Source organism: Protomyctophum bolini, assembly GCF_963924005.1.
Source record: "Protomyctophum bolini genome assembly, chromosome: 8".
Taxonomy (NCBI): domain Eukaryota; kingdom Metazoa; phylum Chordata; class Actinopteri; order Myctophiformes; family Myctophidae; genus Protomyctophum; species Protomyctophum bolini.
Window position 1 is genome coordinate 35298568 of NC_137869.1, and position 19443 is coordinate 35318010.

The 19443-nt window shown below is 42.0% G+C and overlaps 2 protein-coding genes across 8 annotated transcripts in view; one reads left to right on the forward strand and one right to left on the reverse strand.

The window, feature by feature from the left end:
• The first annotated feature begins 545 nt into the window (after nt 1-545).
• prg4b (proteoglycan 4b) lies at nt 546-10384 on the forward strand. Of its 5 annotated transcripts, none has more exons than XM_080770221.1 (15): nt 546-700; nt 840-939; nt 1441-1557; nt 1963-2085; nt 2541-2621; nt 2733-2804; nt 3703-3753; nt 3978-4292; nt 4462-5550; nt 6116-6202; nt 6871-7007; nt 7529-7685; nt 8061-8183; nt 8455-8583; nt 9889-10384. In XM_080770221.1, exons 2-15 carry the CDS (start codon nt 870-872, stop codon nt 10002-10004), a joined length of 2667 nt encoding a protein of 888 aa, XP_080626347.1. In that variant the 5' UTR covers nt 546-700; nt 840-869; the 3' UTR covers nt 10005-10384. The 5 variants fall into 5 exon arrangements, with proteins under 5 accessions (XP_080626347.1, XP_080626348.1, XP_080626349.1 ...); XM_080770222.1 differs by having other exon boundaries at nt 3981-4292; XM_080770223.1 differs by having other exon boundaries at nt 2544-2621.
• The window catches only part of tprb (translocated promoter region b, nuclear basket protein), a gene marked incomplete at its 5' end in the record, with an annotated part of 28440 nt that continues 19028 nt past the window's right edge, over nt 10032-19443 (reverse strand). For 2 of the 3 annotated variants that reach the window (XM_080770220.1, XM_080770218.1), the window contains 14 exons: nt 10032-10279; nt 10785-10892; nt 11652-11773; nt 11915-12071; nt 12764-12862; nt 13209-13309; nt 13540-13628; nt 13712-13780; nt 15274-15434; nt 15973-16057; nt 17733-17891; nt 18468-18665; nt 18769-18849; nt 18989-19140. In XM_080770220.1, the coding sequence (XP_080626346.1) occupies nt 10230-10279; nt 10785-10892; nt 11652-11773; nt 11915-12071; nt 12764-12862; nt 13209-13309; nt 13540-13628; nt 13712-13780; nt 15274-15434; nt 15973-16057; nt 17733-17891; nt 18468-18665; nt 18769-18849; nt 18989-19140 (1631 nt within the window). In that variant the 3' untranslated portion in view covers nt 10032-10229. The remainder of the gene's footprint in view (nt 10280-10784; nt 10893-11651; nt 11774-11914; nt 12072-12763; nt 12863-13208; nt 13310-13539; nt 13629-13711; nt 13781-15273; nt 15435-15972; nt 16058-17732; nt 17892-18467; nt 18666-18768; nt 18850-18988; nt 19141-19443) is intronic. The other variant, XM_080770219.1, reaches the window with a different exon arrangement.

Here is a 19443-nt window from a genome sequence, read left to right on the forward strand (position 1 = left end):
TTGACATGATGAGTAAAAACCACAGACATGCTACCATCTCCAACCACAAGCCACAAATAATACAGGCCAAACCACAATGAAAACAAAATGGTCATGGGGTGGCAATTAAAGAGCACCCCACCTAAAATAACTGTGATTGTATTAGAGATTTTTTAAGATTAATTTTCCTAAACTTTAATATTCCTTAAAGAATAAACTGTGGCCTACACTATTGCTTATGTCTGCCTGAGTTTGACCATGGGTAAATCGTCAACTGAATGGCTATTCTGAACAGTGTAGGCTACATCAAATTAGCTGATCAATTGAAATTGCATTTTTTTTTAAAGTAACTTTAATACAATTAACTTTTTTTTCCAGTGATCTGTCAGTCACATCTTAACCTTAGTTTTTATTATTATTGCTATTCCAACTTCCAAGACTGAAGACTGTGATGTCACCAATCTGGCACATACGCCTATTAGGCTGCATGCGTTGATGTGCTTCCAAAGAAACATTTGTGTGGAAACATGTAGTCTGTCCTACCTCCCTAGCTGAAGGGTGCATGATCCTCCCCACCCAGACTTGCGTGGGACGTCTGTGAACTCATCATTTCACTTGCCCCGATCCTCCAATTAGCGTTAACGGGAATTCGCAGCCGGCCTAGCCCTTTAAAAGGTAACGCCATCAGACATTCATCAGGTCTTGGACAGCGGCTGTCTGGGTGAGAGCAGTTTCTTGTCTACTCTTCTTTAGCAGGACACGTTCTTTCTGTGTTTCTGAAGCCTGTATTATGTGTTTAAATCTAACTGGAAATTTACAGTAGGCTATTCGTTAATTTATTTCTGTTATATTATGTTCAGTTTTATAGGGTCGTCGTACAATCTCTAAAGATGTCTCCACCTGCACTTTTCGCGGCTATTTGTATGGCTTGTGCCTTTACATGCAGTGCTGCTGCCCAGGGTGAGTAGGCTAAAGGCTATTCTAACCTGGATCATAATTATGGAATGTCATAGGACTATTATAGGTGTGAATTTACACAATGTCAATAGTAGCCTAATGTGAAATACAGCAAATATTTGTATAATGTATTTTAGAGCGCATTTTTAACATTTAAACTGACCAAAGTCAAGTGCTATAGGGCTATACACAAAGGATATTACAATATTAAATACAAATGAAGATGTAGTAGGCTAATCAATATAAATGTGTATTGTGTAAATTAAATGCTTTTCCTGGGGGTTAGGCTACCAAACTTTGTTGTGCTCACACTCATTTCTTATTTGCTAACCCTAACCCTAACCCATTACTATGTTAGTAGAGAAATTTATATTTTATTATTAGGCCTATCTCTAGTTGCAGATAAAGGTTCACTCCCCTGAACAATTATGATTTATGTTCCCCATGTGCTTAGTCGGCTTATGTTTTAGGACTTTCCATGTGCAAAATGTGTTTTAATTACAGCAAGCTGCAGAGGACGGTGTGGTGGTGAATACTACAGAGGTAGTCCGTGTCAGTGTGACTATGAGTGCATGGGTCTTGAAGAGTGCTGCAAAGACTACGAATCCCAGTGTACTACAAGTAAGGCCTTTCCCTGGGAATTTGTTGTGGCTTGTAACATATAGTCCTTACCTGAGTCATAATGACATAGGCCTAAAGTTGTTTTAACTGTAGAATTGTTTTCTTTTAAGCGAGAATATATATAGGTAACATAAAGCTGCACTGCCTGCACAAAGCAACAGTAGGCCTACATTTCCATTAAACCACTGTTCCTTACAGATATCTGATGATGCTATGAATACACTTTTTTTAATGGCATTTGTCCTTTAAATTATGTATGTATCATGAATATATGGCATCAATTTTGGGAGAATCTGCATGTAGCCCTACTGATGCTCTGTCTGTCTGTCTGTCTGTCTGTCTGTCTCTGCGTGCGTGTGTGCGTGCCTGTGTGCCTGTGTGCGTGCGTGCGTGTGTGTAACACAGGAGATTCGTGTTTGGGGCGGTGTGGAGAGCCCTTCAAGAGAGGCAGGCAGTGTACCTGTGATAGTGACTGCTCTAAGTACAACCAGTGCTGTGCAGATTACCAGAACACCTGTGGCACAGATGGTAAGACTTCCAGTCAAACTTTGATATATATCCATCCATCCATCTATAACGAAGACATTATACGGTATCATATCATAAATTAACTTTATGATTACACTTGAATGCAAGCATGGGTAAATCATGGCCTGCATGTTAACCTCAGCTATAGCACCCAGCTGTATTAAACATTGATCATCTTATTAGAGAGTTATATTTTTTATTGTTATGGCGATTTGGAATTAGATGCATGTTAAATATTGGTGATTCCAATTGGGGTAATGGTAGGCCCTACTGCATATTATTATGGCCCATCTTGTTTGTGCGTTGGCTTGGCAGTGTACTATTTTGTCCAGAAGAAGAGAGTACCCTTGCATGACAGTCATGCATGGCAGCATGTGGTACATGAAGTAATCTGCATAAATGCATCAGGTCATACAGTAGCTGACAATCTCTTCTGTCTTGGTAATTTATCACAGAAGCAATGAATGGACCAGACAGTAATACGACTCCGGGGGTGACTAGCTCATGCGATAATGTAAATAATAACAAACCCAAAGGTATATTATTTCATCAAACTAAAGCTTGGATTGGATAGCTATAATAGATGCATTTTAGGGGAAATTATTTTTCATCATAGGGCTACCCTAATTCTCAATTTTATTTCACAGAACCCACTGTGGTTGAACAATCTGAGGATCCAGATGTGACCCCGTCCACATTCAGTGAGGGAGATTACCCAGGTTGAGTAGACAACAGATGAGCATCACTGTAAATGAGAACCTTGATTAACTTGCCTAGTTAAATGAAGGCTAAATCAAATATACATACACACACGCACGCACGCGCGCACACACACACACACACACACACACACACACACACACACACACACACACACACACACACACACACACACACACACACACACACACACACACACATACATACATACAAGAATACTGTACATACATACTGGTACATAAATACGTAAGTTAAAATCAATAATCTTCAGTACAAAAGAATAGGATCTGAGAGCAACGTTTCTTTTGAACAGTGATTGAACAGAAAAATAAATCGGTAATGGCACACGATAGAAAGATGTATCCTATGGGGAGATGTTTTTTTGTTTTTTTGTTGGCTGTGTCACACAGTGGTTCTGTCGCTGGGACATGTTTTGAGGACAAGGTCTTGCCAAGAGCTTTAAGGTCTCAGTGGCCAAGACAAACACAGGGAACATGTGTTGTTGTGATTGGACCATGTGGAGGAGGTTTATGGGCACAAGCCCAGTCACACAAAGTCAAGAGAGGGAAGCACACAAACAAGGCTAATAATGAATGACTGTATGTTTTGACGTTTTTATGAATTACAAGCTTGGTCTGGGACAGTTTACCGAATTCAGTGCAGGAGACACGCTGCCATCCACATCATTCATCTCCCAGGATGCTGACATGCCATTTCCTCCCGTCAGCTTATGTCCACGTGCTTGGCATAAGTTGGCAATCACTGAAGCTGAGAAAATAATAGATAAATGTGGAAGGAATATAAATGAAACATAACTGATCAAAATAATAATAAATAAATAATGCCAATTGTAAAGTATTTGCAATTAATGTCTAATTTTACTTCATCTGTTAACAGATGACTATATGCCGCTGGTCACTCCAGACCCACAGGATGATATTGGAGATGGTGAGAGAGATGGATTGTTTGTTTAACCACATTAATCTTGGCGTCCCTATTTTGGGCAAATTTTACATTTTCACAATAAAATAATAAATAGTGAAAATATCAGATCTACAATGGCTATGCATGTATATTTTCACTATTTGTCATACGATTAAGTATATAGAGCTTGGGCTGATGTTTCACTAATTAAGTAAATGTACTTTTCCTCACTATATGACATACACTAGCAGATGTGCTTGGGCAGACCTTTCCTAATAACGCAGACGATCCGTATTCTGAGACTGGACTACAGGAGCCAGAGCCAATCCCAGACCTGCCTGAACCTCTAACTGACTTGCCTGAACCTATGACCTCTGACCCTTCCCTGCCAAACTCAGAGGATGACTCTCAGCTGGAGGTGACACCAGAGGAAACGTTCACACACCTCCCTCCAACTGATGAGGCCCCTGGGGAACCTTCAGATAACAGGCCAACACAGCAGGCCAACACCAATCTCTTGCCCTCTGACCAAGCCGATTTAGAAGGTCCCACTGAGAGTACAGGTATGCCAGAGCCAAGAATAACTTGGCAATACTACGTATGTGCTGATAGCACTGTTCTGGGAAATTACAGCATTTAATTACGGTATGTGTTACTCATTGTCACGTCCGTTATTTGGATTCCTGATGATTAAGCTGTTTTTAATCATCTTTTTTAATCATGTTTTTCTAGTGGCAGACGCCAGCAATCCTGAGGAACAGTCTGATCCCACCCATACATCTGAACCAGGAACAACTTCCCCTCAGCTTACTCCGACCTCCGCTGTATCCTCCCAGGTCTCCACTCAGTCTACCCCAAATTCAGAGTCTTATACTGGATCCCCTTCCTCCAGCACCCCAGAAATCCAGCCTGAAGGCCAGGATGAATTAAAGCCTGAAGGCAGTGAAGTGATACCTGATGATGAACTACTTCCAGAGGGGCAGACTGTAGACCAAAGTACATCCACTACTCTTCAGCCTGAAGACCCGCCTTCTGAGCCAGAAGATGAAGACTCACCAAATGCAGACTTGAACCAGTCATCTATCACAACTATGAATCCAAGCCTGGCCACAACCACAGCCTCCACTGTAACCTCTAAACCCACAACAACAGGCAGTGAAGCGATACCTGATGATGAACCACTTCCAGAGGGGCAGACTGTAGACCAAAGTACATCCACTACTCTTCAGCCTGAAGACCCGCCTTCTGAGCCAGAAGATGAAGACTCACCAAATGCAGACTTGAACCAGTCATCTATCACAACTATGAATCCAAGCCTGGCCACAACCACAGCCTCCACTGTAACCTCTAAACCCACAACGACAGGTCTGGTATCTACTGGACTCACAGATGGCTCCTCACCATCCCCAGGCAATCCAGAACAAATGTCTGGCTCTTCAGTGCCTCTGACCCCCTCCACAACAACCCCTGACTCCTCTCCTTCAGACACCCAGGATCGCGATACCACCATTTCCCAGGCTGACAATGGGCCAGAGCCAGGATCTGAGTCTGGGCTCGGGGTCAGAAGGGACAATCCGGATAGTTGGAATGGGCCTGGACCATCACCCACAGACCCAGCACAGGACCAGGGAATGGATGATGCAACACCAGCCCCAACCAGTGTCATGCAATCGAATCCTACCTCCAAACCCCACAGCAAACCCGGCCAAACCAAACCACCTCCAAAAAAGCCAGGCCAAGTCAAACCTACATCTAAACCCAAGCCCAAGCCTGTAGAAATAGCACCTCCAAACATAGACAACACTAGAGACTATCAAGCAGGTGAGTCATGCTAGGACTTTAATCCTGTTATTTGAACACTATTGCAAAGATGCAGTTTCTCTTTCACAGTGGTTCTCAAACAGTGTGCTGGGATTGCAGTATATACAATTATATGAAACGCAATTATGTAATCTTTAATTTATCAGTACTTTATGCTTACAATTCGTTAAAAGAGTTTGTAGATTTTCACTATGAATATAGAGTTTGAAAACCACTGTTCTACTACACTAACTCGTTTCTCTCTCTCTCTCTCTCTCTCTCTCTCTCTCTCTCTCTTTATGAGCTGGTGTTTATTATGCCTCTGGGTGAACAAGCTTCAAAGTTTCTCCACAAGATATTAAGTGACATGAGCAGTGACCTTTTTCCTCCACCCCAAATTAGTTTGGAAACAGTTATTTTAAATAGTGGAACATAACAGAGTTTGCAGTGTAGGAGAATGCAGGCAGGCAGCTCCAGGAAAAAAGCTATTTCACCAATTAAAATACTTTGTTTTAATTATGATATATTATTTATCCTATTCAGCCACCACACAGGGCTTCTTAGTAAAATGCTTATTTTTCTCTAGATGACAACAACGATACCAACCTCTGTAGCGGACGGCCAACCAGTGGAATCACCACCCTGAGGAACGGGACAATGGTTGTTTTCCGAGGTTGGTGCCAGACCGTTGCTGCAGGGCCAGCCTGACCCCACCTACATGACTAACATTGAACATTGAACATGGCTCTCTTGCACGTCCCCCACAGTCAAGAGATATTGCATTATTATGGCTTAAAGATGCTATAAGCAATAATATGTCAACATTTTAATGACCTTTTTATCTTTCGGTATTCAGACAACCAGCAATGGGTAGAACGCTCCCAATGTTTTTTGTCTCTGTGACACATCTAGGGGCCGCAATCTGCATTCAAAGATTTTCCTAGAATCTTTGTCATTGGTCGATTTGCCTGTCTGCTTACTGATTCATTCAGTCATTGCGACCGTGTTTTTTTCGACCAATGACAAAGCTTCAAGGAACATCTTTGAATGCAGATTGCGGCCCCTAGATGTGTCACAGAGATTATATTCTTTGGGGGGGGGCGTTCTACCCATTGCTGGCTGTCTGAATACCAAATGTTTTTGACATATTATTGCTTTATAGCAGCTTTAACGAAAACACCTGCCATTTTGTTTGTGTATAGGAGAACACATAGTTATCATACACATACATTATGCAAAAGGAAACAAAATATATATTTCAGAATTGCAATTCTTTTTTTTAAGTAATGAGATTAATATGTAGATGGAGCAGCATTCCAAAAGGATGTTATTTTGTTATAGGACACTACTTCTGGGTCCTGGATGGAAACAGAGTGCCAGGTCCTGCCCGTGGCATCACAGAGACTTGGGGTGTCCCCTCTCCTGTTGACACTGTTTTCACCCGCTGCAACTGCCAAGGCAAAACATACATCTTCAAGGTAAGCCCCCTGTATACAATGAGCAGGATGTTTCTGTCAAGTACTCAGCGGTGGAAAAAGTACTCAATTGTATTACTTAAGTAAAAGTATCAATACTGAAATGTACTGTAGAACTACTCCGTTACAAGTAAAAGTCCAGAATTCAAAATGTACTTGAGTAAAAGTACCAAAGTATTGGTTTCAAAATGTACTTAAAGTACCAAAAGTATAAAGTACTCATTATGCAGTTTACAAATGTATACAAATATTTTGAAAATGTGTTGCATCGCAATGCATTGTGAGCTTGTAGATCGTCTATTTACACAGAAGACAATGGTGTGTAGGGAAAAACGATGGAACCAGGTATAGACCCTTGGGGAACCTCGGTCAATCAAATATTCATAGGATTATTGTGCCAGTTAATCACTTTCAACCTGGGGTCCCTATTTTAGATATTATGCATGCCATTATTGTCAAAAGTTTGGTTAAAGGTTCCATTTTCTTTATGAATGTGTTTGTGACATAATGTGTGACCCTGACAGGGATCACAGTACTGGAGGTATAACAACGACATGGTGGACCCTGGTTACCCCAAAGCCGTCTCCACAGGCTTTGGCGGGCTGCGGGGCCACATCACAGCTGCTCTGTCAGTGCCGGAGTACCGGCAGAGGACGGAATCTGTGTACTTCTTCAAGAGAGGTGATTGTCCACAACAGTGGTTTTCAGTTCACAGGATTGTTGTGCCAGTTAACCGCTTTCAACCTGGCATCACTAGTTTGTGGATTGCCTATTTGCCTATTTGGGGGGTCCAGACAGAGTCTATATGGCTATTTGGGAGTCCTTGGCATAGAAAGTTTTTGGAACCCCCGGTCCAGTCAGTTTTACTGGTATTTACCTTTGCAAAATGTGATAAAGATTAATATAAACTATCTTTAGGACAAAGTCGATATCAATGATAGCTTATGATCATATATATCTTTCCTTTTGTGAGCTCTAATTAATTTCATATGCAGTACATCTTCAGTGGTGATGGTCTGAGTTTAGACACTGATGTCCTTGTTTGGTTCTGCCCAGGGGGTCAGGTCCAGAAATATTCATACCAGTTTGGCACCCGGCCAACATGTGGGAGGAAGCCGGTCCAGTATGCTGTCCAGTACACTGTCCGCACTCGAACGGCCCGCCAAGCACCGCAAGCAGGTGCACTCATTGAAACTGCATATTTGCCTGACCTTGAGAATCCTTTGAGAAATGAGTCATCCAGTGGTTGTTGTTGACTGTAAAATGTGGGGGTTGGTTAAAGACATAGGTCCATGGCATGGCATGTGCAAGTAGTACAGAGAAACAGTCCTGTTTATATGTGTAACTGCACAAACAGTATAGGCATTTTTGTGAAAGAAATTATATTCAAATCAGAAGACCCGTCTTATCCAAATTTCATCCTATTATTCCATTGCTTTATTGTTTCCAGCATCTAGCCTCGGATCCCCCATCAACATCCGGGTGTCCTGGAGAGGTTTCCCCACGGCTGTGACATCTGCTGTGTCAGTCCCCACCCGCGGTATCCTGGATGGATACAAGTACTACGTCTTCTCCAGATGTAAGTTTTATCCAAATTTTAAGTCCTAATTTTGCTTAATCTTAAAGCTACAATCCATACACTTCATTTGTTGCCTCTCTACCGGAGTACAGACGTAACTGCAACAATATCCTAACTACAATAATGTGTCCAATCTGGTGCAGTGTCTGCTTCAAGTAACTGACAGGACTGAAATGTCTTAAGGGAAGAGTAGGGAAAACATCTCCAACTCCTGCAGATGTGCAACCTATATTGTATTAATAGTCATGACAGACAGAATACACAAGCTACATTTAAAAATATGTGGATGCCATTCCTGGTAGTGCTTATAGTACAATAGTGGAGTATTTTACATGTTTTGTATATCTGGCTGCTATGGTGCAACCGTGCATCTTTCACTAGTGGACTCTTAACTATCCCTGCTTTCTCATCGGTCACCGATCCCACCCATCTGTCCCCTTTTTTGTCTTGTGTATGTATCGTTACGTTGACTTTTCTGTCATTTGATGTTTAGTATTGTGTGTCTTGTATTTGACAAAAAAATTATATATATTTTTAATCTACCATCTAGATTGGTTAAAATACCACTATGAATTAAAATAAGTCTCAGATAATAGCTTTAAGAGCTTTCACAGATGGACGTGTAAAACTGTTGCATTTATGGTTTAGTAGCTAAAGCCCTCTTTACGTCCTCACACATCATTCCTCTGGCCTCAATATAAAAACTTTATTTGAATTGCCTACTCTTGAAAAAAACAAAACACTCTCGCACCTGTCTGCAGTCAGACACGTGTTGTTACCATTACCCACATCATGTCTGACAAAAACCATGTGTGTTTGGGTGGGGTGGTTAGGCAGACCAAGATGAGAAGATTGGGTTCATTCACCAAGTGTGAGAACATTTATCATCCAATGAATAAAGTAGCCTACAGGGTCCAAAAAAACTATACTACAAAATAAGGGATCCACAAAAGCAATCGTGACATTTAGGTAAAAAGATATATTCTCACAAAAAAACATTTTCTTTACAGGTTTAGGCTCCAACACTAATGAATGGAATTTAGTTGGCAGGGGTGGGCTACTGTCCATCTAGTTATGTCACTGAAGCAACATAGTAAACATGACACCTCTTAAATCTCATGGTCAGCCTCGTTTGTGCCCACCAGGCACGTTGAAGAAGCTGCATGTGCTTTTTCCTGTTTCAGTGCTAGTGCCCTAGACTAGATACTGTAAATTGCATGAATTGAAAAAACTAAATGTAATTTCATGGACAACTTTAAAAAGTCCAAAACAATGATCAACTAACCACCCATCTTCCACTTTTAGCCAAATACTACAACGTGAGAATGGACGCTGAGAAGCCAGTCATTGCAACACCTCAGTCCACTACACCACAGAAGAACTCAGCCAAAGACTTTTTCAAGTGCCCCAAGGAGGTCTGATCAGAAAACACTCACTTATTCACTCACTTTTGTCTCCCTTTGAAAACTTTATTATCTTATAATAAAACAATGCTTCAGCATGGACTGCTTAACATAAAAAATAGGCGACAACACCAAATGAACATGAACTAGTTACATCAAACACAGGTGGGAAATTTCACTATAAAATGTTTAGTCGGGAATGAATCTTGTATTGCGTCACGGTTGAAACAGTGGATCAGTGCCTCATCTTGCAAATCGTCTCCCATGCATACCTCGAGAAGGGAATGGATGCCCTGGTTTCAAAGAAAAGTTATGTTAGAAAAAGCCTGTTATATTCATGTAAAAAGTATAAATGTGTATAAATGTGCTATTTTGTATTAAAAAAAAAGATAATCTCAGATGCAGTTTGTCTTCTGATTGTTTTGTTTTACCAATATTAAAATGATAACGTACACACATTGAGTGGTGTGCCGTGTGTAAGATTATCCACAATGCTATTTATCGGTTGCTGGGAACTTGTGGGAAGATATTATATACTCGCTACAATCTAGTGCAGGGTATTGCACATCAACTGCAATTACACTGTCAACTGTTTTTAGAAACAAATATGAAAGTGATAGTCCTCATATTGCCATATATGTGATCAATATGGAATCAATAGTCAATTTCAATGCATGTGAACCATATGGAAGCTATAGTTATATTGTAATATATGTGATGAACATGGAAGCTATAGTTATATAATATACTGTACAGCATGCGAGTATCACTCATGAGAGAAAAAAAAGCGTGCGTTACCTCCTCTCTTCATACGGCCACCACGGCCCTCTGGCCAGCGCTGCAGCTGTCTGCTGGGGGCAGGTCTGCTGGGTGAAGGTCTAGGTTTCACTGGAATACTGCTGGTATCTAGACAAAGACAAGATGAATATCACAATTTACAAAATGTTAGTGACCGTAGTGCAGTGGTTTAAACAATTTTCATATCAAGGGCAAGGCCCATTATTGATTTGGCATTTGAGCCACAGACAACAGTTTGATGACATTTAGCTTAGCAGACCCAAAACGAAAGAATATTTCCACAATTCCATGCTGTACTGATGTGGTACCATTAGGAGAGATAACGGGCTAATGGACAAAATAACAACTCTTCTACATTCTATAATTGTGTAGACTTCTTGTAGATGCAGTAAGAAGTCTTATAATGTAAGTAATGCAGATGTTTAACAAAAATGTAACTCTTGAGTGTAAAATGAAACCAAATGGACCCACACTAAAAACTAGGCATAGGAAACTGTAGCAAAACAATGTTTGTGTTTACACAATGCCTCAAAGCTGGACATAGGGGGGACTAGTGCATAGTGAACTTAAAAAAGAATGTGCACAATGAAAGTCAAGTTGCTGAGCAGAGTTGGCTGGAGACATACTGAACGTAATGTGTGGTTTTGGTAGCAAAAATCACAAAAGCCAAAACCTCAAAGCTATGCAAACTCTTTGGTGGGATTCTACTGTGGCTGCAGAGCGGTAGTTCACAGACTTTGTGAATAAGAGTCTTTTAATAAACACCAAAGAGTTACTTAATAAACACCAAAGAGTTACTTAATGCTATCAAATCACAAACCCAGGAGATGTGTAAATGAAGCCGACTGGAAAATGCTTCTACTGTACCTGCAGAGCTGGAAGAAGGCTCCTGGCTGGTGGAGGGGAGGCTTGCCTCATCAGAGGGCTGGTTAGGCTCCCCATTGTCCCCCTGGGACACCACAGGATCCACCGATGCCTCTGCACTGGGCCTGGAACACACAAACAACCCCAAAAAGATAGGACTTGATTCAGAGGATAATAATAATAATCAGTCAGGCTGCATTGAAACAAAGCTTTGAATAAACCCAGAAGACCCTAAGTTAGACCCTCAATCAGAAGCATCAACAGACCTGTCTCCATCCGGCTCCAGGAAGTCGTCATCCCTCTCCTCTCCTGGACTGGCTCCTCCTGGTACCAGCAGGCCTGGCGTGGAGGTGCTCACCATGGGCACCGACTGGGAGACGTGGTCTGTACAGTCAGAAGAAAGCACCTCTGAGAAGACCGTTACTGTGGGAGTACAAAATGGAAAATTAAGTTGACGGGCATCCGATTTTGAATCTACAAGGATCATATGATCTGTGCACTGATCATGTGTGCTGAGCCAAAAGGCACCCCTGACCCCACTGTTACAGCAATGGAGAGCGCCATCTTGAACTGCGCACGCACCCGCAACCACTGTATCCCTTTCTTTTGATCGCCTTTATCTCCAATTCCATGTCCCACATGGCATTTCCGGTCAAAGCAAGGTTTATTCGACGGCCGATGCTGTAATAGCCACGGTCAGCCATTCTGATCGAGCAGTAGATCCGGATATGGTCCGAAGTAAGTAATAAATGTAACATTGGGTCGCAGGTTTTGGTTCTTCAAAATGAGGGTAAAACGGGTGAAAATCCTGGTGTGAATTACAGCAAAAGTATTCATTAATCTTGGCAGCCAAACTGTTTAACAATACAAGAGCTCAGAGTTCTTGGTGAAAAGGTTGTGCTTTTGAACCATTACTATATTGAACTATGTAATTAACCTGATACAGCTATTGTCAGGACATTAGTGAGAGAGAAAGAGGACCTGGGCGGTACCTGGTGACATTAGTGAGACAGAAAGAGGACCTGGGCGGTACCTGGTGACATTAGTGAGACAGAAAGAGGACCTGGGCGGTACCTGGTGACATTAGTGAGACAGAAAGAGGACCTGGGTGGTACCTGGTGCCGCTACTTGTAAAGGTGTGGTTGGAACAGTGCGTCCACCAGACTCCTCTTCGTGAGATACTAGGAACAGAGGGCTTTCATACATCCCCAGACCTGCAACACACACACACACACACTTACTAACTGGTTCCTATTGAGATACATCAAATTATGAGACAACAGAATACATAAATTGCCCATAGATTCAAGTCTGCATTGAATAGACTATACTGCAGCAGTGGTGAAAAACAAGACCATCGTACATACATTTGGGAGAAGATCATCCGGCTAATGCTCTACCATTTAACTTGAAGGGGTTAGAGGCACTGCCACCCCACCTATAAGTCTTTCATTATTAGCACTTGGTTTCATAGGAGGTTTTGTGTTGTATTGTATAATATTTCCCAGAGACCTTTCCAACATGAACATAAAAATACCACACTTCACTACGGTGACGTACCTCCTTGTGATGCAAGCTGTCCCAGATCTGAGTGGGAGGAAGAACTGGCCTCCTCTGGAGGGCCAAACCTGAACCGAGGAACACCTGCCACCTGAGGGGAACTGGTGTGCGCACACACACACACACACACACACACACAGAGGAAAAAGTCAAGAACAATACAAACTCGAGTGGTGTGTGTGTGTGTGTGTGTGTGTGTGTGAGAGCGAAAGAGAGATAACACAATAATGGTGGTAGTGGCAGAAGTTGTATCATAGCAAGGGAAAAATATGTTAAAAAATCTGCTTTTCATTCGCGATGTCATACTGCACATGTATCCAGTTTGACTTACTGGATTGCCTGATCAAATCCATCAGAACGGTGAACCACCAGAGTAGGGGTGCTAGGAACCATCCGGTCATCATCATCAAAAAAGTGCTGCTGCAGACAGACAAAGTGACAAACATTAGCACACCTACATAATAGAACATGTCGGTATGTAATATTGGTGAACTGATACTTACTGCACTGCTGGCCATCCCAGGTGTAAGCTGAGGGACTCTGGGGACAGACTGCCGACGAACAGGAATACGCTGCAAGACAAAATTGTTTGTCAACAACACAGATCTGCAAGTGTTTGGCCACACCAAAGATGCTCTACCAAGGCTACAACCACACCAAGATGTTTTAGTTTTAAAAACACATTTTTCACCCAATATCCACACTATACTAGTCAAAACGTACATTTTCTTCCAGAAAAGGATCATGTAATAGGGACATGAGGGAAGGTCATTAAATAAGAATCAAACATGGGTGCCTCCCTCATTGTCAAGTCTTTGTTTGTGCAGTCTACCCTAAAATGTATTGCCACGAGTTTTCATAAAAAGAAAAAAAAGGTGCCAATGTGTTAAGTTTCCGTTTTGAAAACTGTTACTCAACATGGACAGCGAAACAGACATTACTGACCTTTGTTGTCTATGCTACCAGCTGTTGTGCAGTTCAATTCTATTTATACTGCCATTACCGACTACATGTGCAGGAGGCAAGCTATTTGACTATGTCCCATGCCTGTGGACGTACTTATCAAGATAGCATGCCGTATACGTTGTATTACTAGGGTGATGAGGGAAGACTCACTACTGCATTGATATTATAGGAGTTTCATATTTTGTCAGAAGATATTTTACCTGGCTGACACAGCGAGTACAGGCTTTAGTTCCGACATACTATTGATCCGAAACCTCAATCCCTAACCTAACCATAACCGCAAGCACGGGAGCAGCGTATGTCGGACCATCGCATTCATTTTTTTTTTTTAATGTTTTTGCGGCTTTCGCCTTTCTTATAGAGAGACAGAATACAGAATACCAATTCTGCTGACTTTTGCCCACCCTGAGCAGTGAGCACCCTTATTACTTGTTCATTACATACCTCCCCCAGTGCTTTCAAGGCTATAGGAGGAAATCGGGCATATTTTTGACCAAACTCACAGAGTTTAAGACTTGGATGAATGGAGCAGAAATGCGCATCTCAATTCACAAAACTTGAGTATTATAAGGTCTGAATTTGTTCTTTGGTACGACTACAATGTTCACATGTTTAGAAACGTGTGGGAAGTTGTTAAGCTGACACAGCTTCTACTTAGAGAATTGTTCCATTCTTTGTGCCATAATGGCACCAAGTACAAAAGCAACTGCTGAGAAGAAAAATAAATAAATAAAAGCACACAAACACAAACCAAAACTATCCGGCCCGCAAAAAGTCACATTTTATAACCAATCCTGCCCGCAACGTAAAATTTGTTTGGCAGCCTGACCTATCTAGTATTGTATGGACAGAGCGTCAATAGCTGGTCATTTTAAAACAAAAACAAAAACATATTGGTGTAGATGTAGCCTAAGAAATATATAACCAAGTACCATTATCAGGTGAAAAAGAAAACAATTTATTTCATTCATTTATACATTTTATTTTATTTAATACAAAATGGCAAAAAAGATAAAACGATAAAAGCAGGGAAACAGACAAAATGGGTGTTGTCAAGGGTCAACTGTGTGGCTAAGGGTTACATTTCTATGCTTTATACCTGGACCTGGGCTGGGGGCCCCAGCTCCTGTGTCTGGGAGGGGTGGATGTTTAGGCGGGGGGGCAGTTGGTGTGGTGGTCTCCGTGGTGACTGGGACATGCGTGAACCGGAACTCGTGATTGGTTGCTCTGTGGAGAAGGCTTCCATCGTGCTTCCTTCAACTGAGAAAAAGGAGCAAGATTTAACAGATCTCAACACCCAAGACGGGTCATGGGTCAATGTCTGGTAGGGCCAACCAGTAAAGTGGTTAACATTATGTTTTAATATGTCTGGGTCGCAATATCACTGTATCTGCTCAATTTGGGTCTGAGCCCCCAAATGTTCTGAAAGTATATACACCACATACATTACAGGGCTATAAAATAATGCAAAGACCGTAAAAATAAATTCTTTGCATGCAAGTCATTCAACATCAAACTAAACCAACCAAATAACATTTAAAATAAATTCTCCATAGCACCAATAGGTCTGCCACTCTCTGCCCCAGACAGACAATAACATATTACAGCTTTCTCCGTCATCACAAAGTGGTCAGATAGCTAATTCTATGTCGGGACAAGAGAGAGAGTGAGTGTGCGTCTGTGGGGTGAGGGATACATTGGGGTGTGAGCGTCTGTGTCTGTGAATGTACGTGTGGAGAGACTGGGGCGGGTGTATGTGTGCATGCATGCTTTTTGTCAGCGTTTTCCTGGATCTTACAGCTGGAGTCGGCCGGCCGCTGGGTGGAGTCAGTCGCTCCCAGGCTTTCCTCAGTCTCCGTGCCTGGATCAGTCGCATCAGCTCCCTGGAAATGGAGACAAAGAGAGGTGTGTCAAAGTCATAAAAATGAAAGCGGGAAATCACAATGAGAAAGACAGAAAAGGGTGAAAAATGAAAGAAAAGTAAAAAGGCGGTGGAAGGGTGGGAGGGTGTACACTGTACAGGACACCGAGGACAGTTCCCACACACCATGGCTGCTGCCAGGCTATATTGGCAGGTCCCCAGAAATCCATTATGATTCATTTCCCACTACCCTGGAAAAACAGCAGCCATATGCATGCACGCATATGAAATATAATACAAACAGGGGCTAGGGGCTAAAGTGTAAAAAAACAGTGGCCTCAGACTGTTTGTGACCAAAAAATATTTTCCCTGGCTTTTCTTTTGAGGACAGGGAAGTTATGACAGGCTCATTCTTTGTTTCACGTATTGACTGATCTAAGTGAAGACCATCTTCATTTCATTTGACCTCTTGGTGAAAAAACCCAAAGAAGCGACAGCAGCCCATGGTACAATTTGCCATTTGGTAATTTAATTGAAACAACCTTACGTCTGTCTCATGTCCATTTAAAACGTTTTAAATATATTATATATAAAAGTTAATATATTTTCACATAAAATGCTGAAATCATGACAATGTATAGTATTATTTGAGAGCATATTAGCTAATTATACAATATGGATTATTCTATACATTTATTGGTTGGTTTGATATCAAAGTTAAATAAAACTGTATTGGTGTGTAAAAAGACTGGTAGTCGTCTATGACATATCTATAACTTATGACTCCATATTTGGGCAAGTTTTCAGTCTCGTTCCACCGCCACTCACTTCCTTATTGACGGCATGGCTCTGAAAGAGTCTAGCCGATGATGTCACTGGTCAATCGGAATCTATTTTACTTCCATTCTAAGTGAATAAAAGTAAAAATGTAATAATATATAATAATAATACTTGTGTGAAGTGAGAGGCGCCCACTGTATTTATCGGCCATACGATGTCTTACGTCGTCATTTAGTGACAAACAAAAATTAAAGTCCATAGACTTGGCTGGTAAACAATTTACATCAGAAAGGCTCTAAAACAAGCTGCCATATGACGTATTCTTCAGAAGCCATGCATTGGAGTGGCTAGCGCCCCTCAAAAAATGTAATGTAAACTAAAATGGAATAGTGATACTGGGATTCCACTTAAGCCTAGTGAAAGTGTGCTCAAGAAATGTGGCGCTGATTGGTCTAGTGGTTTGCCAGATTCGCTATGGACACAAGAGAGAGACATTTTTTCAGACACAGTTAAAAAAAAAAGGCAAAAAGCCTTGAGTTGGAACTGGGGAATCCATTCCAATAATTACTGCCATTGTAGATTATGTGTACAAGTAAGGCCAAGGTCTCTTTAGTATTCATCTACACACTGATTCCCGTTTGTTGCGCGCGCACACACACACACACACACACACGTAAGGTAAATAGCTCAAGTCAACACACCGTGTACACAGAGACATAGTTATGACGAGGCATAACAACACACATGTGGCGGGGGGATGAGTGTGTGGAAAAACTGAGTGGGTGTGCAGAGGAGGGTGTGTGTGCATGTTTGCGTAACAGACTGTGTGGAAGGGATTCTGGGATACGGGAAATGATAGCTTTGTGGGTGAGGGCAGTAACTCTGGGTGTGTATGCATGTGCGCGTGGTGATCGAACCTCTGTGTCGTCTCCCTCGTAGGCCTCGTTGCCGTCCCCGCTCCCGTCATTGCTGTCCTCCCCATCCTCTCCCATCGCAGCGTCATCCTCATCATCATCTTCCTCCTCATCCTCCTCTTCCTCATCATCCTCTTCCTCCTCATCCTCTTCATCGTAGTCCTACAGTAGCCATGAAAGCTGGTATTTACAGACAATATCGTACAGATCGTATAGCACTGGGTCTAAAAGTGGGGTCTGGGGAGGGTACAGGCTTTAGTTCCTACATACTATTGGTCCGACAGTCAGACCGACAACCTAACCTTAACCGCACGCACGGAGCAGCACATGTCAGACCAACGCATGTTTGGGAGCGATGGGTGATTTCCACACATTTTTGAAAAGTCAATGACATGAACATATTGGTAAGACTCAACCACTCGATTACAGTATCCATGCCATTTCATATGCTGCTCGATCAACCTTTCCTTGATTGTATACATTCATCGATTGTATACATCTTAATAATAAGGTTGAACATGTTATCATTACTGTACTGTAACTCCAAAGTGTAACAGATTTAAAGTTATGTTGAATGTTTATAGCTACTTCCGTCAACGTGGTCAATACAGACATTTCACTTCCTCAAAATTAAGTACCAGGAATCGTTTTCTTATACAGTACATTGTCAACATCTGCTTTGTTCGCATGTTTTGCAATGTGAGCTCTCTTCACAGCTTCCAGTGGAAGATACTGTACCTGCTCATCGTCTTCCTCGTCCTCCTCTTCATCCTCCTCCTGGTCATCCTCACTCTCTGTGTCAGTTAGTATGACGATAACGTCGTGCTGGGGCTGGTCAGGGGTGTCGGGCTGTGTCATAGTGGCGATGTCCAGCTCCACAGGGACAGACTGGGAGGCTCCCTCCAATTCACCCTCCTCCAATACCTGAAACTCTCCCTGTACGATCACATACAATGTTTTTAACTGGCCTTAGTAATTAATTAAGAAAAAATAAAATCCTGGAATAATGCATCGATACGATTGAAAATAAATGGTTGACCTGATTTGCATCTGGGCCTTCCTGACTGTCTGTTGGCACCACTCCCTCTGCCTCAGTACTGTCCTCAGCCAGCACCTCCTCCTGAGGGAGAACCCACAACACTTAAGCCTCACACAATAACCATGACCAGATTACTGGAACCACCCAATTAGTAATTACCTTCCAATACTGAATGCTATAAAAAGGTAAACGGGTAGATTAGAGGTAATTCTTCCCTCACCTCAGGGTCCACCCTCTGAATGATGCGTAACTTTTTGGGAACGGGGAACTCAGAGGGGTCCTCCTGCTCTGTGTCGGTGACCATTGACGAACTGTCTTGCTCCTCCTCACGAGGCCTCTTCGACATGGAGGAGGTGCCTGGTGTAGCTGAAACTAATTTTAGAAACAGAGATGGGTAACATTTTGACTTTTAACATAACTTTTCTCACAGCTATAATAGCAATCATTACCGTATGCCAATTGAATTATTAACCACTTACATACCTACCTACATACCGGGGTCCCCAATCGTCTGTACCCGACTTCCCCCCGGCCCACCCCCCCTCCTATTTCACTCAACACCAAATCTTAGCTGAAAATAGCTGATCTGTTGTGCTTCGTGTTGTGAGCTAGTAAATCTGTTTTCTCTAAATATTTGTCTACTTTTGTTGAATTCATTATGACATGATGCTAGGG

Coding starts and splice junctions, on each gene's coding strand:
- prg4b (XM_080770221.1), top strand. CDS start 870: ATGTCTCCACCTGCACTTTTCGCGGCTATTTGTATGGCTTGTGCCTTT. Junction 940..1,440: donor ATGCAGTGCTGCTGCCCAGG/GTGAGTAGGCTA, acceptor TTTTAATTACAG/CAAGCTGCAGAGGACGGTGT. Junction 8,184..8,454: donor CCGCCAAGCACCGCAAGCAG/GTGCACTCATTG, acceptor TATTGTTTCCAG/CATCTAGCCTCGGATCCCCC.